General features: G+C 40.3%; 2 protein-coding genes across 10 annotated transcripts in view; both read right to left on the reverse strand.

Moving 5' to 3' along the window:
- The window catches only part of SMPDL3A (sphingomyelin phosphodiesterase acid like 3A), a 29,181-nt gene extending 16,317 nt beyond the window's left edge, over positions 1-12,864 (reverse strand). For 2 of the 9 annotated variants that reach the window (XR_010933728.1, XR_010933727.1), the window contains exons 1-6: positions 12,636-12,864; positions 7,575-7,788; positions 6,527-6,671; positions 1,881-1,977; positions 938-1,107; positions 301-481 (exon numbers count right to left, since the gene is read on the reverse strand). Coding sequence is in view for 7 of the 9 variants with exons in the window: in XM_067702220.1 (XP_067558321.1) it covers positions 301-481; positions 938-1,107; positions 1,881-1,977; positions 6,527-6,671; positions 7,575-7,788; positions 12,636-12,747 (919 nt within the window). In the remaining 2 variants the exon portion in view is untranslated. Of the gene's footprint in view, positions 1-300; positions 482-937; positions 1,108-1,880; positions 1,978-6,526; positions 6,672-7,574; positions 7,789-9,974; positions 10,078-12,372; positions 12,501-12,558; positions 12,582-12,635 lie in introns of those variants that run through there. The other 7 variants (XM_067702222.1, XM_067702220.1, XM_067702225.1 and 4 more) reach the window with 7 other exon arrangements.
- Positions 12,865-16,778: 3,914 nt separating this feature from the next.
- Positions 16,779-21,362, reverse strand: FABP7 (fatty acid binding protein 7). Its single transcript, XM_067702228.1, has 4 exons — positions 20,955-21,362; positions 20,322-20,494; positions 18,999-19,100; positions 16,779-17,154 (listed from the first exon to the last, which is right to left on the reverse strand). The coding sequence occupies exons 1-4, from the start codon at positions 21,025-21,027 to the stop codon at positions 17,104-17,106; spliced, it is 399 nt and encodes a 132-aa protein (XP_067558329.1). The 5' UTR covers positions 21,028-21,362; the 3' UTR covers positions 16,779-17,103.
- Between the last annotated feature and the right edge of the window lie 3,246 nt (positions 21,363-24,608).

Here is a 24,608-nt window from a genome sequence, read left to right on the forward strand (position 1 = left end):
ATTCTCTAAACTTGAGAACCTAAAAGAACATTTGAGTGAACTGAGGGTTTCAGAGGCTTTTGTGTCAACAGCAGTCAAATGATGACGGCCTTGTGGAGCTAAAAGGAAGAAACCCAGTGGCAGGACTAAATATGATTTGGACAGTTGCCATCACTCACAGAAGGTAACTGAGAAAAAGCAGGTGCTGGCAGGTAGATTTAATAAAACTTTTAATTTACTGGATCAGTAAAAATTAATGGATTTTCACTATTTTGTTCTAGCATCTTGGACTGAGGAGATGCAAATAGAATGTTATATTACCTTTTTTATCTGAAAGAACCATAATACTATCTCTGTGAGTGTGTCCATAAAATTGTCCTGCAATGATGTTACTGTATTTTCTAAAAATATCTATCAATTTCTCATTATAGTATTCTCTCATTGCCGTGATGCTCCTTGAATAAGGCAGGTACCCCACTGGAACATGAGCTATGATGTACACCTGGAGAAAGAAACACAAAGAGGATTGATGAGAATCTTTTCGCACATTTTTCACAACAAAATGATTTAGATACCCAAGATTGAAAGTATATTAATTAAATTTTAGAAAGCAAATATACCATTTCTCCTATTTATTTACCAAAAAAAGTTGAAATTATGGAACTATTAATGGTCCTATATTTGCACTTGTCTATTGGAACTACATGGTTTATGATATAAGGTAACTGTGACGTTGCTCAAATTTTTTTTAAAAAATCAACAGATGTCAATCAATCCCCAGAGCATTAAAAGCAAAATAAAACAAGCAACAACAGCAGAGGCAAATCACAAAGTGTTTCATGTAAGAACATCTTTAAATTTTAATACTTTTATTAATCCCTGACCCCACTCAAGTCTAATAAGTATACAAGTTTAACCCTCTGTTCATCCCATGATGATGTTGGTCTATGGCATCTACCTTCTCCTTATTTTGCTGAGAGATGTTCAGTGTATTTTCTAGCCATTCAAACTGATTTGCTGGGTCAGTCTTATTTAGGGTCACGATATTTGGGCCATAGTATAAGTTTGTGTTGAGACTGATGATCCTAAAGTTCAGATTAGTTGAAACTTTCTGTGAATAAAAGCCACCTATAAAAACAAATTTGAAACACATTCTGGAATAATACACACACAGATACATATACACTGTGAAGGCAAAATCTTAATTAAGGTTTTCAATTTCCATTTAGGCAAGTTATACTTATTTCTTATTCTTTAGTTTGCACATACATAGGCTGTCATTGGATAAGAATCAGATTTAACAAACATTTATTGAAAACCTACTATGTGTCAAGTCCAATGCTGCCACTTCCACAAATTGAGGTAACAACAGTTGTATCCAACATTCACTTGAAAAGATAACTAAATGTTTTGGCACTAGGTAATGAGGTACTGAATTTTATAAAAGAAAGATTAATACATCAACTTCTACTTTTGTATGTTTGGGGAATTAAGATAAGAGATATTGTGAAATCTAAAATCCAAAGAATGGGAACACACATGGATCTTGCCAGAGAATACTGAGGAAGAAATGTCAGATAAACCAGAGCTGCTACAATCTCAGGTGAGATGAGGCTTAAAGGTATAACCCCACTCACACCTGTGAACCAGTGGTGACAGAACACCCTGCTCCCGTGGCACTTTCAGCCACTGGGACCCTGACCCTGCTTTCTTCACCCTGGGCCCACTCGCCATCCATGCCACTCCCCGGCTTTCAAACATGATAAGGCCTCCAGAGAAACTGGGCACAGGGACTCTGCAGAATTGGCACACCCAAGCAAACATTAAAGATCTAAGTCTAAACAACATGAACTGAGATAAAAAATAGAGATAAAATAGGGATGAGTAAATCTTTCACTTACCTTTCCTTAGAGTACTAATAGCTTCTTCATCCAGCCATGGCTTCCAGAGGCTTGCTACTGCATTGTACACCTTGCTGGTGAATACAGGCAGTTGATCCTGGCCACAAACAATATAATCCACCAGTGAAACTCTGAAGATATGTGGATGAATTAATGTAAATATCACTTGAGCAGTTACTACTATGTTAGGCATCTGGAGATGCAGGAATACTAGATAGACTTGATTTTCAAGGATTTACAACTTAACTGGGGAGATGGAGGACAAAATGCAACCAATCATCTGTAAGACAATGTGCTAGGTACCACCACAAGGGTTCTGGGAGTGGAAAAGCAAGAACAATCAAGTCTAGCCCAGAGAGTCAGCAGGGAGAGTGAAAAGAGCATTTGAACCAGAACTTGAATAATGATTTCATCAAGTTGACAAGAAAGGGAATCAAAGCAAAAATAATGGCTCAGACACCAACACAGTGCCATATACAGAAACAAGCCCTTGTTTCAGCGTGACTGGGGTATAGAATGGACGTGAGAATATGCTTATTATAGAGACACTGAAGGCAGGTTTTAGCCTGAATATGTGGGACCTGGTGTAGCATTGCCTAGGAGATGGATTTCAGAATTAAACAAAGTCCTCTGGAATGTTAATACTAGTATAAAGCTTTTTAACTTCTTGAATGAAGACTTATAACCACACGTTTTTGATTTTTTGTTTGTTTTATTGGAGTATAGAGTTGCTTTACAGTGTTGTGTTAGTTTCTGTTGTACAGCAAAGTGAATCAGTTGTACGTATACATATATCCTCTCTTATTTAGATTTCCTTCTCATTCAGGTCACCACAGAGCACTGCGTAGAGTTCCCCGTGCTATAAGGGTGAGGTAAAAAGGGAACCCTCCTGCACTGTTGGTGGGAACGTAAACTGATACAACCACTATGGAAAACAGTATGGAGGTTCCTTAAAAAACTAAGAATAGAACTACCATGTGACTCAGCAATCCCACTACTGGGCATATACCCTGAGAAAACCATAATTCAAAAAGAGTCATGTACCACAGTGTTCATTGCAGCTCTATTTACAATAGCCAGGACATGGAACCAACCTAAGTGTCCATCGACAGATGAATGGGTAAAGAATATGTGGCACATATATACAACGGAATAATACTCAGCCATAAAAAGAAACGAAATTGAGTTATTTGTAGTGAGGTGGATGGACCTAGAGTCTGTCATACAGAGTAAAGTAAGTTAGAAAGAGAAAAACATGTTTTTGATTTGAAGTCTCTTTATGTCAGCCTAAATCATATCGTTCTGATTTTTTAAAATAATATATGTATAATACATTACACCGTATTTTTATCATCCTATTTTATCATATTATAATAAAGTATCTTTATGGTGACATAAGCGCAGGGGAAGAAAAAAAACTTCAAGAAAGTACATACTGAATAAAAACCCAGAAATCATTTGTGAAATTGGGTAATTATTCCTATTTTTCATTTCAAAAAATTATGGTAAAAAACTGAAGCCATTTTCTTCACTCTCTTCATTTCCTTCTCTATATTGGTGACACAGACCTATTTCTTAAAGGAGTTTCCCTGTCATCAGTAATTAAAATTCTTAGTTTATTTTTTTTTTAAAGATGACACCCAAGTCACATTAGTTCCTAATACATGTGCCTAATACATAATGAAAATACGAATATATTCAGGGCAAGTAATAAGCAAATGACTTCTTTTAACTGAAACTGATTATCCAAAGGATATTTTCAATTCGTGTCAGCGATCAGAGTCATCTGTCTGAAAATTACACAATGGCTTAGGCCAATCTAAATTCTGATTAAAAATTGGTAATTATCATCATCATCATCAAAAACCTAATATCTTAGCCATTTGTTTACATTGGGATGGATGCCAAGATACTGGTATGGTCATGTAGAATCAAAATTATATAAACATTGCTCTAGATTTTTCTGTCTATTTTAAGTATGAAAAACATGAGCACCAGAGAAGTTAAGTGATTTATCCAGGGAGAGCTGGTCAGTCCCAGAGCTGGGTCTAAATCCCAGGTCTTTCTACCATCACTCTTACATCCAGTTATCTATTGCACAACGGGAAGTGACCCACTCACCAGTTTGGTAGCACCAGCCTTGCCATTGTAGGAGTACCTGAGGACCCTGGTCCAGACTGCTTCCTTGCCTGTCAATGGGAAGAAATCCCTGGGCTGTCCACACAAATATCTACTTCTGATGTAGTGGGTGGGAATTTGCGTCTGTATTTGTATGTTGATGTAGCTATGTTTAAATACATGTTTATGGGGTTTTAGTGGAGAAATAACACATCCGATTTATTTGTTACTAACATTCACTGGAATTTGATCTCAGATATGAGAAGTCTCCAGGAGAATTTGTTGTAGGGCTTTCGTGTTACATCTGACCTTCCTGAAACTGGGATGGAAGGACGGCAGCAGAATAATAGAAGGTTTTCAGGTATAAGGTCATAAGCTAGGAAGAGAAAAAAATTAACTGTTTAAGGTATAAAGGCTGCCAGTTTATCCTAGCTGTACATATAATCGGATATATTTTAGAAGTTGGATAGCATCTATATCTTGAATTATTATAAGATTTGGCTTTGCAGAAAGAAGGCAGAGATAAAAGTAAAATAAAACCAGTCCTCAGGGGAGTTAGGAAACATGTGTCCCATGTCACTGCTTCATGCTGCAAAACCACCACTTCACTTACTGAGGGCTTATTATGTGCCAGGTAGGAAACTATGCCCTTTCCACATAGTGTCGCTAATTCTCCCCAAAACTTTGCAAAGTAGGTATTACTGCTCTTGTTTACAAATGATCAGGGAAAATTATGTGCATTATCCAAGTTGCTCAAGCTATTAGAAGCAGGACAGAACAGGTTTTTAACTTCCAGTGAATGTGACTCTAAACCCCACATGTTTTCTATTACAACAGTCTGCCTGTCACATAAAGCATATAAAAACAATGTGTGTAACCTCTGATTCCTGGAGATTGCCCATTCCCAAGCCTCTGCCCTGTGTGGTCTAACATCTCAACAGTAACAAAAGCTGACCACTGGTTGAAAGGCCAACTCGCAAAGACTCACATATTGTTCATCTCAAGACAGGAGGCCGGGCTCAAGAAGTCACTTGAAACTTAAGGTCATCATAGAGTGCAACTTTTCAAAGTCACATTATTCACATTCATTAACTATTATAATCAAAACCTTCATTAAGCAGCCTTTGGACATGAGATGGAAAAGATATGCTAAACCAAAAGAAAAATGTAGACAAAGAAAGGCATGAAAGTAAATATAATGTTTAGGAAATATTGATATGTTAGTCTGGCAAGAGTAAAGGATGTGTGAAAGGATGTTTGTTTAACTGAACACAAAAGATCCAGGATGTGGGCTCTCCCACTAAGTGATTGCGAGCACCGGAACAAGCAACTTAACATTTCTGGGCCTCAGTTTTCTCTTTTGTAAAATGAAGAGCTCATCTAGACAAGGGGTCAGCAGACTTTTTCTATGAAGGGTCAAAAAATAAATATTACTTTAGGCTTCTGGGCCACATAGTCAATGTGGCAACTATTCTACTCTGCTGTTACAGTACACAAGCAGCCACAGGCAAAACAGAAAGCATAGCCATGGCTGTGTTCCAGCAAAACCTTATTTACAAAAACAAGTGTCACACTGCATTCGGACCACAGGCCCTAGTTTGCCAAGCCCTGAACTAAACAACAATCTCTAAGATCTCTTGAATCTGAACAAATCTAAGATTCTACACTGCTATAGCAGATCGCTGTAACCAGCGCTGCTATCCGATTGTTATGCACAGGCTGTTTAATAAACAGCCACCCTAATAGGTTGAAGCCTGGGCCGTATCAGGCATAAAAAATATTCTGAACATGCTCTCTACCTTGAATCACATCTTGAACATGGACCTCCCTTTTGGGTTCTTATGATGATTTTCTATGCTTTTGTTTTTACTCACAATCCAGCTTAGATCAGAGTATGGGTAGTTTAGTAGGCCTAATAGAAATTCTGAAAAATGTAAACATTTGTCAACATTAACCGTTTTTGCTAACCTGAACATGGAAATTCAAATGAACAAAATTATTCAAAAGCAAGGAGAAACTGAGGAAGAATACAAAGGAAATCAAGAATTAATAACTCACAAACTAGGTAATTTGATTCCAAAATCTCGCTATGGATATAACTTTTTTTTTTTTTTTTTTTTTTTTTTTGTGGTACGCGGGCCTCTCACTGTTGTGGCCTCTCCCGTTGCGGAGCACAGGCTCCGGACGCGCAGGCTCAGCGGCCATGGCTCACGGACCCAGCTGCTCCGCGGCACACGGGATCCTCCCGGACCGGGGCACGAACCCGTGTCCCCTGCATCGGCAGGCGGACTCTCAACCACTGCGCCACCAGGGAAGCCCTGGATATAACTTTTTATGAACTATTAGGAGTCCCTTTCAAGTCCCCAAAGCACTTGCCTTGCCTTCCTCGATGGTTAGCATTCAGAGCAAACTCCATCTCCATGAGCGCCCCTCCCACGCCCTATCATCGGCTAGTTATCAGCATAATTTTGACACTATTGATGGAAAAAAATCCTTTAAGCATGTCTAGAAGTTGTGGTCAAATTTACCTGTGGCCAATAGTCATGATTACCCAGTGCAGGGAAAACCTGGAGATTTGGAAAGAGACTCTGGACTGTGGCTGTCATATTAGCAATCACATTTATGACCGTGTCTGTTGAGAGTTCACGCACTGGAACATGAGGTGGGCTATCCCTGAAAAGGAGACAGAATCATAGAGAACAAAATCAGTTGCTATAAAAAGTCACTAGACTCCCGTGTAATGCCTTGCTGTATTGTCATCGTCAAATTCCACTATAAATCAACAGATGATAAAGAGTTGATAAACTACTCTTCATTTACCTTTGTCCCACAGGGAAGCCTATACAAAAGAAAATTTGTGAAATACAAAAGATAAACTGGAAATCTCAGTCTATTTCACTGCCTGACTGAAGATTTATAAGAGGCAAAAATTTTTAGCAATTAAAAGCACAGATTCCAGGGCCAAAAGTGCCAGGTTTGCCATTTATTAGCTGTGTGCACTTGGGCAAGTTACTTAGATACTCAGTGCCTTCATTTCCTTATCTGTAAAATGGGAATAATAATATCCATTGTGAAGATTACATGAGTTACAATGTATAAATTAAAACAGTGCCACGGTCATTACTTCAGGTCCAGGAAATATTAGGCCTCTTCACTCTGTCATGATGGATGGAATTTGTTAATTACACCACCAGACGATGATGTTTGCAAAATCGCTATCACAGGTTAACTCCCATTGTTGCCTTTTGTTTTTGGATTATTTAATCAAGACCTATTATCACATTAATAAACACCTCAAGACACTGACACAAATACGCTGTTTATGGATTCATCTCTTAGTTAACATGGACATATTTCTAGAGCCTGTATTCTAAACAAACAAACAGAGAAACAAAACTGGGTCTTTTAAAGTTTTTCTTATCCCTAATAATGTTGATTAATTTGATCTAGTATTTTTTTAAACCCCAAGAATTCTTAAAACGTAATATATATTCTTATGAAATTCGGCATTCTAATGAAGTTTAGGACACTGTAGATACATACTGAGTAACTAAGGGTATTTATATAATCACTCACCCTGTCCATATCATAAAAGATGCTTCCTGTCCTGAATTTTTAATAAAATCAAATGCTGACAAAATGAGGTGATAAGGAGAATCACATAGAACATCTCCAAAAGGGCCAGGATTGGAGGCGCTTGCACCTTTCGAGGAAGCGCACACTTTTGTGTGGTCATCTGTGATGTGGTAAGTAGGGTCTAAGTGTAAGTCAGTCACGTGCCAAAACTGTCCTGGTGATGAGAAAATAAATGCGGTTAAACCTACTTCTCTTTTGGAATTCCCATACCAATATTTACAGTATGACGAGACAGTTGCTCCACCCTGTGATAGAGGAAAGCCTTAGTCATTTAAATATTCATATGCCCTGAAGTTAAATACACTCCCTGTCAGAAATAAGGATTCTAAAGACAATAGGAAGACTTTACTAGAATTTACTATTTACACACATCAGAACTGATGAAGTCCCTCAAAGCATGACTACTTAATAAAGACTACAGGACAAACATAAGTTTGCATAGTGATATATATGGAGACATCCTTCTGGCAAGTCAATAATAATCCCATATTGTATCTTAATAGCATGTCTCCTTCCTTGTAGAATTTAAGGTTTTAGAATTTATTTATTTTCTTGTAGAAAAATGGACAAAAATATGTGTTTTATTAGGGTCACACAGTGAATAGATTGCAGAACTTGTAACTAATAAATCTCACTCCTAATTTCTTGTAAAATCTTGCCTCTCAATATTAATGAAAAAAAGAGTCTTCAGTTTAGCTTTCAGCCCAAAATAGCCAACTGCCAGAGGTTCTTAAAAGCTATTTAACAGAGGAACATCTTCTATCACACACTTGTATAAGATGTTTATAATATTAAGGGAAGCATTTGTTAAAGAAGATGCTTCCACTGGGTTTTCAGGGAGAAGCCCAAGACTCACTTGATAGCACCCCTGATTGGAAATCATCTTGAGAAAGATTCTTTCATTGAAGGAAACACAGGTTAATCATAGTAGTATCTCTCTTTATTAAGTATTTACTATGTGCCAGACATTGTAATAAGCAATTTAAATATACTGTGTCATTTCATTCTCAAAACTACTCTCTGAAGTAGGAATCACTGTTCTCATTTTAGAGTTGAGAAATTAATGCTGGATCAGTTAGAAAATTTGCTCTAGTATATACAGCTTAATAAATGGCAGAGACAAAATCTGACCCCTCATTTTGAAGGGCCCTCAAGTTTGCTTATACTTAATTCACATATATCTTCAGTGATTTTGCTGCCTTCTCATATGCGACCAATAAACTGTTTTAATATTGAGACTTTTTCACACTTTGAATTTGGAGCTCACTCTGATTAGGACCAATTTACAATAGGAAACATCAGAAGTGACATAGCAGCAGTACTACACCAGAAGCATGGAGCAAATAAGTAGAATGCAAACTTTTATCTATACAAATGATAAAAGCTAAGTATGATAAAAGCTAAGTATGCACCTTGGATAAAACCCAAAGCTGGATAATAAGGTAGAAAACTGAAAGCAGTTTACTTAAGGTGGAAAAGGTGTACTATATTTAGGATGTTATTTCTTTGCAAAGTTGTTGTAATTTTATAACACATTTAAGTTCACAGCTAAGAAGTGGTAGACAGAAGATCCAGAACAAAGTAGTCATTAAATAGTCTTTACGGTCAATTACTTGGTATTCAGCCCCCATTTGAAAACATTTGCCAAGAGTTATTTCCTTCCATAATGCAGAAAGTACTGCAACTCTTTTTCCAGCTTGGACATACTTTACCTAGCACATAAAGTGGTTTGGCAGATAGCTCAGAATCATCCTGGTGGCTGCCCTTCCTTGGGGTATAAATATATACTGCATCTCTATTTTACGTAAATATGTACATTATTATTCATAGAATGTTAAGGTATGTAGTAAACTACACACAGAACAGCACAGTGTTATGGTTAAGGATGGGGGCTCTGGAATCAGACCGCCTTACTTCAAATCCAAGCTCTTCTTCCTAATCTAGTTGTATGATCTCGGCCTGTTTCATCTGTAAAATGGGAATAATATTATTGTCTACTGAATGAGGGTTAAGTGACTTAGTAGCAGAAAGAGCCTGGCATCTGGTAAGCTCAACATTAGTTGTATTGTTATTCATTTGTAATGTCAAGCTTGCATCTGAGATTGAATTTCCTCATTTCCAAGTAGTAGCTGAAATGTACTGAGTACTTACTGTAAGTTTAATACTGTTTCTTATGCTTTACGTGTATTGACTGACCATTATTTCCATTTTACAGGTAAGGAACTGCAGCACTCAGAAATTAAGTGCAAGTCACGTATGTCATATGCAGCAGAACCAAGACAGCAATTCAGGAAATCTGACTCCAGAGTCCACACGGCTCTTAACCACTGCACACAGTACCTCTCTGTGCGTGCTCACGTTCAAATGTCCTTCCAGAAAACAGAAGTCCTTCCGTCTCACTTGCCTGGTGTAAGATAGATAACAGCTACACCTATAGGGGATACTGTGACAAGTAAGGGACATGAAATTATTAATATATTAAACTTTGTAAAACAAAACTGGAAACACATTAAGGACACATTCCTCTGATGTAACCTATTACCTGGATTTATATATCCCCAGCATCCAGAATACATCTGACCTATAGTAGGTCCTCAACAAACATTCTTTAATTAGGCACAGGCAGATTCAGAATTTCCTCAATATCACATGGTGACTCAGTAATGAAAGCTGAAATGGAACCTGTCTCTCCAGACTTGCAGTCTAGCGCCCTTTCCACTACAATGGATTGCTAGACAGATAAGTGAGGAATAATCATGTAGGTGCACTAAAGGGTATCTTTAAATAGAAGCCAAGAATGGAGCCCTGACAGGTTCTTAACCTGGGATTTATGAATAATGAACCTCTGGAGGCCTCACGTCCCACCTCTAATGAAATTTATACAAAATACTGTGTGTGTGTGTGTGTGTGTGTGTGTGTGTGTGTGTGTGTGTGTCCAAGGCCAGAGACCTGGCCTGTGGCAGAGCCCACACTTCAATTGATTCTCTGGTTCGCAGTCCAGTGTTCTTTTCACTACACAACAATTGTTTTCTTGTTCTGCAGATAATCTTTAAAAAGATTCCCACATATGTATATGTGTATGTGTGTGTGTGTTGTAAACATATCTGGATAAATGCTCAAAACAATCTTATTTTATCTTTGGGATAATGTATCCCAAAGAAGTTAGTATATCATAATTCAGACGTTTGGACATATGGTTGTTGTTTAAAATAGGTGTTTTTGTTTATTTCTTTATAATGTCAGTTCCTACCAAATATTCCATCAGGTCCTGACTTACTAAATCTAAAAAATTGTGGCAAACACAATCAGGTGAAGTCTCCCTGGGCTATTGTCCTCTGACCACTGGGACTTGACAGTACAGAAAGTTGAGACCGGGAATTGGCGCGCGCACACACACACACACACACACACACACCACGGTGTAAAGAAGTCCTAGCATTTGGGGTGGGAACAGGGGGAGAGAGAAGGTCACATCAAGCAGAAAGCATATGAATTAATATATCCAATGTGAACCTGCTGAATGGACACTTCAGCAGGTCTTTGAACCTTGGTTCCCCCTCTCCCTCTCTCTTCCCCAGGTGTAGCTTCCCTACAGAAACAGGGCGGTGTGAAGTGGAGACTCACTAGACCCCAGAAAGCTGTCATTGAGGCCTTCAGCAATCGGATCCTTAAAACCAAAAGGTGCATTTGCCATGGGTGGGCCTCCTGCATCCTAGGACATTTTATCTCAAAATCCTAGACAGCCACATAATTAAAGAAAAACAGCTTTAATGAAGGCAGAAGCCAGCAGCATGCATAAGTATTTGAGGACAATTTCTTGTTACCACTGACAGTTGGGAAATAAGATTGACAGTTCTTGCTTTCAACTGCCTGACAGCTGAGTCATGAGGACTTGGCTCCTGAACAAACAGGAGGCATTTTTTGCCCAGAGCATTTCCGAAATCATGTGAGAGTCAAGTGATGGAGAAGAGAGGAGGTTTCAGAGCCAAGTACTAAGCTGTTTCAGAGACAGCTATGACCAAACCACAGAATACAACTCCACCCATCCCATTTCGCCCCCTCTAGATAACAAAGCAATTATGTTTTAAGTTGAGTCAGGGAGGTGAGGGTGGGCACCTTGACCTTTAGCACTGAAGGCTCAGGTGGCATCACAAAATCTCTCATCCAACGTTTATCCATTCTGGACCAGTGGTTCTCAGACTCTAGCATCTATCACAATCACCTGGACGATTTGTTAAACAGATCGTTGGGGCTCAATTCTCCGAGAGTTTCGGGTTTGGCAGGTCTGGGATGGGGCTAAAAACTTGCATTTTTAACGCGTTTAAGCGATGCTGGTGCTACTGGTGCCGGACCCCATTTTGAGAACCACTTCTGTACAGGCGCTGGGCTAAGCGTTGGGAATGAATTAACATCGGCCCTGCCGGCGGGGAGCCCAGGGGCGTCCAGGTAAAGTGAAGGCCCCGTGCGTTCTAACGTAGACTAACCAGCGCGGAGCGCCAGGGCCGCAACCGCGCTGGGGTTGGAGGGGTGGGAAGAAAAGGCCACCAAATTTGACGCGCAGAACAGAAGAAACTCAGTCCCACTGAAATTTATGCTGCTGAGAAGCTGAAACCCCGCAGCTCCCCCTCTGCTCTGGGCAGATTTGGGGCCTCTGGAAATGCGGGACACCCAGCCCCCAGCTTCTTTTTTCCTTGAGACACCCAGTTTTTCCTTCCTTTCCTCCGGGCACAAAACACACCTGGAGACGCAAAGCGAAAACAACTGCACGGGAGGAGCAGCGGCCCCCACTGTCCGCAGCCAGTCCCGGCCTCCCCGCCGAGCCGAGCTGGCGCTCGTGTCCTTCCGTCGCCCTCGCCCTCCCCGCGCCCCGAAGGGGGAGTCGCAGCCCAGAGCCTTGGCTGGGGCCACTGCTGCCCACACGCACTTTTCTCGGCTTTGCGCAGGCGCTCTGGCCGCCGCTCCCGGGCAGCTCCCAGCAGGATAAGGGTACAGACGACTCACCCACCGCCGGACTGGGACTCGGGCCGCCAGTGGGAGCCAGAGGCAGTCCGAGGCCGGGGCGGCAGTGCCAAGCAGCCAGCAGGCAGCAGACGAGCGCGCCCAGCCGCGCCATCGCGGGTCGCGGCCACGGGCCTGGGAGACCTATTACAGTCCCGGGGCTCCACACGACCGTAGGGTCCGGGGCTGGGGAGGAGGAAGACCTCTGCTGGGGTTGACGCCCAGTGGTCACGTGAGAGGGCAGAGTCCTTAATGAGTAGGTTCGGTTGACTTTCAACAGCTGTCTAGCTATAATCCGGCTTTTCCCGTTGCTGTTTGTGTCTCAACGTCAGTAACTGGCCTGGGAAGGAATGTGCTTGGAGCAACCCCTCGCAGATCATCTTCCCTAAGTGCCACCTGACCCTGAGCGCATGGGACTCCTCTGCAGAAGTGATGCAGAGAACCTCGAAGTGTCTCAACTTGAACTAGGTCAGCAGAGATTTGGGATACAGTGGATCTGAGTGTGGGCCCTCGACCAGCCGTGTCAGCACTACCTGGGAAGTCTAGTTAGAAAGGAAAATTCCCAGGCCGGGCAGGGACCTACTGAGCCACAAACTCTGAGGGTGAAGCCTAGTCGTTTGTGTGTACAAGTCCTCTACGTGACGCTAAAGTGATGGTGATGTTTAAGAACCACTGCTCAGAAAACACTAGGTTTCAGTTTTTTATTCGTTTGGCTTTTTTTCTTTGTTTTTGAAACTGAGAACAATGTCTCAGAACCATATTCTATGCATTCCAGCGATATACAAAAATCATAGAACTGGTTGATTTTACTCTTCAAGGAATTTTTGAAGATACTCAGTCTGACAAAGGAGCCAAGATCCCCAAACTTTGTTGGGTTCTGTGGTCCTTCTATTACCATTTATGAGGATGCTGACTTCTTTAAGATAAGGGAACATGTAGTTTAAATTTGTAGGGCGTAGAATTCCTCTGAAGAAGAAAAAACCCTCCAGAATTACTAACCTCATAAAAGATGTTGTAAAGTGTATTTGTTTCCCAACAGAGAAAACCTTATTTTGTATGCTGTGTAATTTAATGGGAAAGTGTCTCATGAAACGGGCTTTGAAATGGGAGTTAGGGTGCCTCTATTTTATGCTTCATATGCTGCCAGAGCTGTTCAAGTTCTGCTTCAGCTGCTTCTGCTTCTGCATCAAAAGCCTTTGGAGAACCAAAGTGCTTTCCTATTGTGGAAAAAATTGTCCTTGGAGTTTCTCAGTCAACAACCTCAAGAGTGTGGAGGAAAATGGAGCAAGATTTAAAAAAAAAAAAGGAAAATGGATGTGAGAGAACAACTCTAAGGACAGCAATATAACTTGCATGTTTCTAGGACAAGCATTTTGAAAGACAGAAAAAGGATTTTAAAAAATTGTAAAAATAGCAATTCTCACTCTTCTTTTGCCAATTTTCAGTCAGCTTTACTGGAAGTAAATTGGTTGTGAAATAATTCTTAAGTAAGCATAAAATATGGCATACACATTTTGAAACCTAAGAAGTGCTTGCAGTTTTAAAAAGGCAACATATTGAATTAATGGGTAGAAACACTATCCTCCCTTTGACTCCCTCTGCTTTCTTTTGTTTTCCTTTATACCCTCTCTCTGAGGAGCACAAAGCTAGAGTGCCTTACCATCTCTGGGTGTATACCTCACACCTGGGCACGTATTTGTAGGTCCCCATGTTCCAGGTGTAGGTGTAATTTGTTGTGAGCGTGTGTATCTGGGTGAGAGACTGCACCAGTGACAAAGTGGTTCGTGACTAGATTTCACAAGACAACCTTTAGCATAGTCAGTATCTGAGATCTTGGAATTTCAGAGATGTTCTTCCAGGGCCAGTTGGTCAAATTGCCTTTGGGCTTAGTAGTTTTTCCTTTTCAGATGCGTTGAAAAAATATTAAAGAGGCAAACCAGAAAAGCTAGTACCTTGGCAGGTTACTGTATGAGATAGAATATAGCTTGAAGGAAAATGATTTGTAACTACCTTGTAAACATTTAGGAAGTAAATATCCTTGTTATTTGTCTTCCAGAAAACTGCATTTGATCTACCGCTGCAACTCTTGAGCTTTTAACCCAATGTAACTTTGCTTCCCACTAGGCCATCCCAAAACTTTTCCATTTTTCAGACAGTTGTTACGGAAATGAATGCCAGGATGTTATTTGACCTAATTATAATGAGACGAAGCTAAATCCCTATCCTTGCCCTTGTATCTTTAAGAATAGAGAGGCCAGAAGCCGTGCTTCTATCAGAGCATAGGCTGAAATCACCAAGAGAAAGCAGTCTTCCTCCAGAAGCAGAGATGAAGGTTTTCAGAGCTATTGGAGCAAACACCCTCTCTATGTTCTGTTTCATGCTTTTAAAGACAAAGGTAGACTCTAGTTTTAGTAATGGTAACTTGAGCTAGACCATCATATCCTGACATTCAGTAATAATTGTACATTCACGTGTTAAATCCTATAGCTGCACTTTAGATTTTTTCTACTGTTTACTGCAGTAGTTAAAAGTAATACAATAGTCAGGTACTAGTATCTTTGTGCTGAACTGTGTAAGTTAAGGGAAGTTTCCTCAAACTTATATCTGTAAGTTAATTGGACTTTGAATTAACTTATAGAAACTTAATGAAAATATTGGGTTGATTAAAAATGAATACTGAATGTTTGTCCTGAAAAATATTTACCCTTTCCCTGCCCCATGCACCAGCCTTCACAGAGGCTAACAGGAAAGTTTTCCTAAGGAGTAATTCAGGGAAAATAAAATCTTACATTTTTGTTTCAAAAGAAAATTTAGCTGAAATATTAATTTTTGAGAGGAAATAAGCAGGAAGATTGCAAGGTTTGCATTTCTCAGTATTATTCACTAGTCAAGAGAACTTGGACATGTTAATCGAATCTTCAGTTTCCTCATCGGTAAAGTAAAAATAATAATATCTGCCTTACCTGCTTCACATTGTGGGTTTGAAAACATGTACAAAAATCGTCTTATAAACAGTGAAATACGAAATAATGTTTGTACTTTACAAATGCAAATCTTAGCCAGTCATAAACAGATATTTACTTTCCTTTGGTCAACTCAGTTCCACCAACCTCGCACACCCCTGCTTCCCCACCACCACACACACACACTGGCACACACACACAATGCCCTCTGCACACTCCATTTTATCCGTTTTAGCACTTATAGACTTTGTTCAGCTCAGTGTACTTGTCTGGAGATGCATCTTTATAGTGTTAGCACAAGTTCGTGTGCCCAATGCACAATGAGGCCAAACAAACTGAAACGTCAGAGTCTGGAGCAGAGAAAGGTTTATTGCAGGGCCATGCGAGGAGACAGGTGGCTTCTGCCCTAAAAGCCCTGAGCTCCCCGAAGTGTTTGGCCAAACATTTTTAAAAGCCAGGTGAGGGAGGTGGGGTTGCAGGGTATGTGATCAACTCATGCACAATTCTCTGACTGACTGATGGTGAGGTAACAGGGTTGTGTCACAAGGGTTCACATGATCAGTCCTTAGGCTCCAGGAGGCCTGGGGCCTATGTGCTCATGGTCATCAAGTAGTTAACATCTTCCATTTGGTGGGGGGTTTTCACATCTGGAAAACAACTCAGGAAATGTGCATCAAATACTGTTATCTAGGTACTTCAGAGAGGAGCTAAAGCAGAGGAGATGGAGGGAGGCCTGTCCCAGGAAGGCCCCATAGTGTCCTACTTGGTTACAATAGTCTCAGATAAAATTCACTCCCTGGTCCTATTTACCTTTCAATAAGAAGCTTGAATTACATGCCATTTTGATTATATGAGATTTTGATTATATTTACTCTTTAATAAGACATTTTCATGTATATCAGCTTGCTTCTTCAGACTGCCTGTTTCTAGTAGCAAGAGGTCATTCGTGCAGTCCAGCCCACCATAACAAAGCTCCTTTGGATCCTGGACATCCCCAATTCTCTACAGAAGTACCAATCCAAATTTTTCCACGTTTCCCTGGGCTTCTGCTTATTTTTTAAATTAGTATTTTAAACAAAGTGCTAACTTCCCCAGCCTGACTTTATGCCATAAAAAAAGGCTATTTAAAACTCTCTAATATATAGTTCCCAGCCAGATTAGTGATATTAACAACAACAACAAATTTCTCATGGGTGTAAGATTTTTATTCCAATTTGATTTGCATTCCATTGGAAATTATAGAATGTATTCCCTTCTTTATTTTAAAAAAAAGTAGTTTACAATTTTAATAGGAATTATAAAATGTGATAAATCTGCAGATCAAAAATGGCTTTGATTGCTTGCAGTAACAAGTCTTTAAAACAAGTTTTGAAGTCATCATTTTCCACCTCCACACCAAGGATAACCTTCTAATTAGTGATCGGCCATGCTGTAACAGCAGTAGAGCACTGAGACTTGGGTAAACAGAAAGATTGTAGAACTTCTCCAGCCCCAGATCAGGATGTTTTCTATGCCTTCTCATAGTGGCGAATGGCAACCACATCACCAAAAGTAAGAGTCTGAAAGATTCAAAAGATAACCAAATCTTTTTACATAGGTACATCAGTAGCTGGAAATTTTAAAGATTATCATGTTATGTTATTTTAAAGATTATCATATATATGATTTAAGTATTATACAAAAGAATAATGGCATTTACAAACATTAAATGTTGCGTAAGTCTTCATTTTTTGAAAAGAAACCCTTATATTTATCTCGTGAATGACATGTATACACAGTTCATGTCTCTAAAAGAAATATGAGGCAAAAACTGAGATTATCTAGATTCAGGTCAAAAGAATTCCTTTTGCCTTAAATTATCAGGGTAATTGGAGCAGATTAGCTATCTGCTTTAAAAAGTATATAAAATTTATAGTAGGTTTTCATGATACTTTACAATTCATGACCTAGATAAATTTTGAAGAGTTTTTTGAAAACCCAAATTATTTGGACAAATGGTATTTGCAATGATTTGTTCCACAATCAGCAGGAAAAGGTAAATGTACAAACGTTCTCGTTGCTTTGGCTGTCATGTTGTAGCCTATGTGAACCTTGGTGGTTATGTGGCTATAATGTGCAACATGGGCTCTTGTATCTAATCCAACTTGAAGAATTGCTATAAATCGTCTTTACAAAATTTAGTGTTTTTTAGTGTTCATCATTTTCATGTAGTCCTGTGATTTCCAAGAGTATAGTGTGCCCTTGTCATCCATTACTTTCATTTCCTTGTTTGAACTCAGGCTTGCCTGATCACCGTCATACATGCCAAAGCTGAGCTATCCACTTTTCTGTATTCAGGAAAAAAATAAAGAAAAAATCATAAAGGAGAACTTCAGATTGAATCCTTTATAAATGAATTTTTTTGTTTGTTTGTTTGATGATGGTGATGGTCACTGCAGGAAAACGTGGGCAAATGTTCATCAACATGAAAGGAAAACTGTCCCTCTGCTCCCCACACCCACTTCCACCCAGGAAATGAAGAATGAATATGTAAGCCCTCTATCTCAACCTAGAACAGCTAGCTGGTAGTCAAGGGAAGGAGAAGAAAACTAATCAATAGTCTTAAATAACAAAACCAAAAGACCCTTCCTGCTATTATCTTAGAAGGAATATGTAAAGCAACCCCCCGCCAAAAAAACCCCACAAATGATGTATTGACTACTTCAATGTCATCAAAATTCCATTTTAGAGAAATTATTTTTAAATTATTTTTTATTTTATAATTTTTACATGACTATCCAGTATTGAATAGACATGTTTTTAAAGCTATCTGATGCATTAAAAAGAAAGACTGGAAGGAAGTAATACCAAAATGGTTCTAAGGGGACATTAAAAAGGATTTTCATATTTTTGTTACACTTTCCTGTTATATTCCAAATTATCTGCACTGAACTTGTGAAACCTTTATAAACTAAAATATAAAATGTTTAAAGCTCTCATTTATTACAGAAGCTATAAGGTAATTTTTCTGAGTTTCAGCAAATGATAATATAATATCATCTCTATATTTTCATGATGATTGGTTTTATATTCAGAATTCATTGGAGGATTAGACATTACGGTAATCCAACAACTGTTCTTTTGACACAGTTTTAGCTAAATCAATGGCAACTTTTTAAAACTACACTTAAGTAGAACTTTTCTCTTTTTCTGTAATTAAAAAAGCAGAGTGGAGGAAACAATTAGCTAAGATATTTTTATTTCTCCTGTTTTACACATGATTAAAGAACCTTGCTAGTGATTTAATGTTGTTTAAGAAGGAAAGACAGGAGAAAAGGAGGGAGGGAGGGACAGGGAAGGAGATGGGAAATGAGGGGGTGAGGGGTGGGCAATGAAGCAGGAAGGGGAAATTGCTCCTACTTACCATGACCATTTTGCCATTCTTAATCTCTCTTACAAAATTTGTCTCTTTGCCATCCCATTTCTGTACATGGACAAGTTTGTCTCCATCCAGGCTAACAACAGACTGAAACCAACAACAAAATGCAGAATATATCAATAGGTACACATCAGATTTCTGATATGGAAGCCAAATGAATTGATTTTTATCTATTTACATTTATTTATTTATTTTTGACTGCATTGGGTCTTTGTTGCTGAGAGTGGGCTTTCTCTAGTTGCAGCGAGCAGGGGCTAATCTTCGTTGCGGTGCGCGGCCTTCTCATTGCAGTGGCTTCTCTTGTTGCGGAGCACGGGCTCCAGGTGCGGACTTCAGTAGTTGTGGCACACGGGCTCAGTAGTTGTGGCACACGGGCTCAGTAGCTGTGGTGCACGGGCTTAGTTGCTCTGTGGCATGTGGGATCTTCCCGGACCAGGGATTGAACCCATGTCCCTTGCATTGGCAGGTGGATTCTTAACCAGTGTGCCACCAGGGAAGTCCCTGAGTTGATTTTTAAAAGAGTGATAATTGAATAAATAGTGATCAACTAATTATCAAAGTAGTACAATTTCCTCTGTTGCTTCCAGAGTCATTATTATAAAATCTCTAGTAATTCATAATTTGATTGAAATGTGTACATCTAAATGCAAAAATTTACCTATTAGAAATAAAAATCCTGAACTAGTGCTTTCTGACTAATCATCCTACTCTTTTAAACAGAGTCTTAGAATGAGGCAAGCTATTGATTGAGTCAACCTGAGGCAAAAGAAAGATTAAACAAAATGCAGTCTTTCAAATGAACACTATTAAATACTTTCTGAAATACAGGTTTAATATAAAATGAGAAAAACACATGGTAAAGAAACAGATTCAGGGCTTCCCTGGTGGCACAGTGGTTGAGAGTCCGCCTGCCGATGCAGGGGACACGGGGTCGTGCCCCGGTCCGGAAGATCCCACATGCCGCGGTGCGGCTGGGCCCGTGAGCCATGGCCGCTGAGCCTGCGTGTCCGGAGCCTGTGCTCCGCAACGGGAGAGGCCACAACGGTGAGAGGCCCGCATACCGCAAAAAAAAAAAAAAGAAAGAAAGAAAGAAACAGATTCAAGATTTGAGCTATAGTAGGTGCCCATTATTCAGAATATAAGCTATGAACACTAGGATGCAAAATTAACTCTTGGTCCTTCTCTCTGAAGTGAAATACTGAGAATATTTTTCACTTCCCATCATCTAGAAAAAAAGAAATATTGGGACTTTCTCTCTTTTATTCTCTCCTTCCCATCCCCACCCTCAGAGAAGGAGCAGCTCCTCACCTTACAGTTTCTGTCATCTGGAGTGGTTTCATCAAACTCTTCTCCCAGATGGAAACTAATCTCCGTGTTCTTGAATGTGCTTTGAGTCCTGATCACCACTTTGTCCCCCTCCTGACTGATGATCACTGTTGGTTTAGTCACATTTCCCACCTGCCTAGTGGCAAAGCCCACACCTAAAATAGCAAAAGGAAGCAGTACAGTTGGCTGCAACTTCCAAAATAGCTCACAAAGCAGGAATCTACCTTCCTATTCTGGAATCTATGTCCTAAAGTGGAAGTTTCATTAGAGTATGTTTAGCCCATCAATTATGCAGGACAACTACTGAGCCGTAATAATAAGCAGATGCTTATTTGGAAGCATAAATAGTAAAAGGATGCTGAAGAAAAAGCGGAAAAGGCGCGGAAGCTTCATGTCCTCCCCAGAATACTAAATGCTCCGTTATTTGGCCCTAGGCAAGAAAGCAGGCAAATGCTACATTTAAATATCCATTCTGTGAGAAACACACAGCCTAGCACCCTGATTACGACAATGTGATCTGTCTTTGTCTCTTGCTAACCTGATGGGTGAAGAAGGAATCTGCAAGTATCTGAAGCTGCAGGTTAAGATGAGAAAGCACATCTTATTTTTACCTACCTAGAGCCTTCATGTACTCGTCAAAATTCTGACTGTCCGTCAACTTCCACGTAGCACAGAAAGCCTCCACCATCCTTACCCTTTTCCCGTTAGCTTCAGAATCAGATAAAAGAGGCAGAGGCAAGGATCTTCGGATCTTAGGGCCACTGCAATTCGGAAGACCCCTTTGCACCTCACAGCAGCTCCTGCCTTCTTATTAAGAAAAGAGGCAGGCAGAAAGCCAAGGATTTGAATTGCAAACACATCCCTCCAGTGTCCCTCTTTCCAGGAGGCTGTTGCAGGGGGAGGAGATGGGAAGGGGGGCATTCAGTGAGGTTCCAATCCTCTTTGTGATTGGCTCAGGCCACTGGGTTAGCAGAGTAGGTCGAGTTCCTCCCAAACCTCACACTGCAGCCCTTCTGCCTGAGAAATCTCTGCAAAGATTCAGTGAGGCTGGAGGCAGGGAGCGTATAATGAGAGAAGATCTTTCAGGTTCAGCCCGAAAACTTGGCAAAGGCCATTTCAGACTGTGAGGAAAGAAAAAAACGCACAGTAGGACATTCAGATTGATTTCCGTTAATGGCAAAGCTGGTTGCAAATGAGGACCCCGCCTTAACGAAAACCACTGAAACGCCAGACTTTTCAGACAAAAGAGACTGAATAGTGCCTTTTATTTTCTCTCGTATTTATAGGGAGAGCAAAACATGAGCTAGAATTTGCCAGACTCGGGAAAGAGGAGGGGGAGGGGGTGTAAATACCTTCCCTAGATTGTACTGCTAGAAGACCACTCCGGCTGAGTACTAATGGGACACTAATTTTGGCCTCTTCCCAGCACAAACTGAGTGAATTTAAAGATCCCATTTTTCTTTCTAAGGCTATGAGAACGAGACTAAGATGGAAAAGGGACCTAAGGGCGAGTATGGTTAGGATTCACTAATGAGCTACAAAAATAAAGCAGAACACACTCTTTTTCCCCACTCTTTCAACAGATTGTAGAATCGAAGTGGAAAAACTGGACAGAAGTTCATTTGGTAAGATTTTAAATGACCTGCACTATAGAACCTTTTGATTTCCTGAGGCCACATCTACATCTGTATACTAGTTGTGAGTTAGCAATGGAGGGGGGGCAAGAATTGGAGCAGAGGTGGGAATCGGAAGACTTTGGCTTCAGTTCGTCCTGGCTTAGGGCATCTCAAGGATGGCAAGCTACCTCCAGGGTTCTAAGTAATAACATATTTAAAGGGGGACTCAGACTGCCCTTTACCCAGAGTTTCCTCCTGCTTTATTAGTGCAGACCGCTGATGAAAAGCAGGTTCCCCCCCTTTCATGGGGACAGATCAGGGGACTCTGACTTGGCAGTCTCTGCTCTTCCCTCTCTCTCTCCTCCCATTTCAATCTCAGCCCACTGCCTTTCAGCTTCTGTCCACATCAAATACAAGAGACAAGGCTCAGAATGCATCTTACTCCAACTGTCAGCTCTGTGGTCCTACTTTGGTGTCTCAAAGGTACCTCAAAACATAAACTCAATCTTTCCCCTCACCTGGTCCTCCTCCAGTTTTCACCATGTTTGTGAATGGCAGCATCATCTACCCAACTGCACAAGCCAGAAAACTTGAAATCCTTTCTAACCTTTACTCTCTACATCAAAGTCAATGTCAGAGCCCATCTATTTTCCTTCCTGAATATGTCTCTAACTTCTCACTTTCCCCCTATCCCCACAACCACCTTCTTAATTCAAGTAACCATTGTCTTTTACTAGTCCTATGGCAATAGCCTCTTAACTGTTCTCCCTGCAGCCATGCCTGATCTCCGGCAGTTCACTAGGCTGAAGCCAGAGTGACCTTTTAAAATACAAATCTGCATCTTCCTAGTGACTAATGGTGCTGAGCACACTTTTCGTGTGCTTCTCTGCTGTTAATCTATCTTCTTTGGTGAAGTAACTGTTCAAATCTATTGTCCATTTTCAATTGGATTTTTTCTTTCTACTGAATTGTAAGAGTCCTTTATATAGTCTAGATAAGTCATTAGTTGAATGTGTTCTTCAAAACTTTGTTCTGTTCAGTTATAGATACAGAGAACAAACAGATGGTTGCCAGAGGGGAGGGGGACTGGAGGGAGGAAAGAAATAGGCGAGGAAGATTAAGAGGTACTAACATTGCAAAATAAATGTCACAAGTATGAAATGTACAGTGTGGGGAATACAGTCAATAATTATGTAATATCTTTCTATGTGACATATCATAACTAGACCTAACATCGTGATTGTTTGGAAATGTATAGAAATACCGAATCACTGTGTTGTGTAATAGCAACTAACACAGTGTTATAGGTCAATGTACTTCAAAAACAAACTCATAGGAAAAGAGGTCAGATTTGTTGTCACCAGAGGCAGAGGGTAGGAGGAGAGGGGATTGGATGAAGGCTGGTCAAAATGAACAAACTTCCAGTTATAAGACGAATAAGTACTAGGGATGTGATGTACAACATGATGACTATAATGAACACTGCTGTGTGTTATACAGGAAAGTTGTTGAGAAGGGAAATCCTAAGAGTTCTCATTGCAAGGGAAAAATATTTTTTCTATGTCTTTAATTTTGTATCCAGATGAGGTGATGGATGTTCACTAAACTTATTGTGATAATCATTTAATCTTGTATGTAGGTCAAATCATTATGCTGCACACCTTAAACTTATACAGTGCTGTATGTTAATTATATCTCAATAAAACTGGAAGAAAAAATGTTTAATTTTTTTGCTTTTCATTTTCTCGATTGTGATAATGGATACATTGGTGTGTCAAAATTTATCAGTTGTACATGTTAAATGTGTGCAATTGATCTTCTGTCAAATATACTATGGTAAAACTATTTTTAAAAAGCTGAATCTTATCTTGTCCCTCTCCTGATTAAACTCCAAATGGCTTTTTCCTGCTCTCAGGTTAAAGACCAAAATTCCTATCATTGCCTGTACCAGATCTGTCTCTAACTTTTGAAGGACTCGGAGTAAGAATCCAAACAGGCTTCCCTGGTGGCACAGTGGTTGAGAGTCCTCCTGCCGATGCGGGGGACACGGGTTCGTGCCCCGGTCCGGGAGGATCCCCCATGCCGCGGAGCGGCTGGGCCCGTAAGCCATGGCCGCTGAGCCTGCGCGTCCGGAGCCTGTGCTCCGCAACGGGAGAAGCCACAACAGTGAGAGGCCCACGTAGCGAAAAAAAAAAAAAGAATCCAAACAGAGGTTCACATGCCATATGCCTAAACAGTAAAAGTTATGGATCAAACGATGCCCACAGCCTGGCCCAGCGTCGAGTCAGGACTCATAGCCACCCTGCCACCCTTTCCTGACAGGCTGCCCCGTGGCTGCCCACAGGCACTGGCACAGATCTGGTGGGGCAGGCAAGTGGAAGCTTGTCTGGAGCTCAGGGTTTCCAGTCAGTGACTAGAGTACCCTAAACCTGCAATGCGGACTAACGTGGACTTGCTGTTGTGCTGACGTGAGCCTGAAGCTGCCGAAGGCTATAGTGAAAAGTCTGAAATGAAACAAGCCCAGAGGAAGCAAAGCTTATACATCAGACACATCCGACATCATTTGAGCCTTTGAACCAAGTCCCTGAAGATAGCCCCACCTATGAATTTTTCATACATTCTCTTTTTTGCTAAATCTAGGCGACTAATTAAT

This window comes from Pseudorca crassidens, chromosome 13 (genome assembly GCF_039906515.1).
Source record: "Pseudorca crassidens isolate mPseCra1 chromosome 13, mPseCra1.hap1, whole genome shotgun sequence".
Taxonomy (NCBI): Eukaryota; Metazoa; Chordata; class Mammalia; order Artiodactyla; family Delphinidae; genus Pseudorca; species Pseudorca crassidens.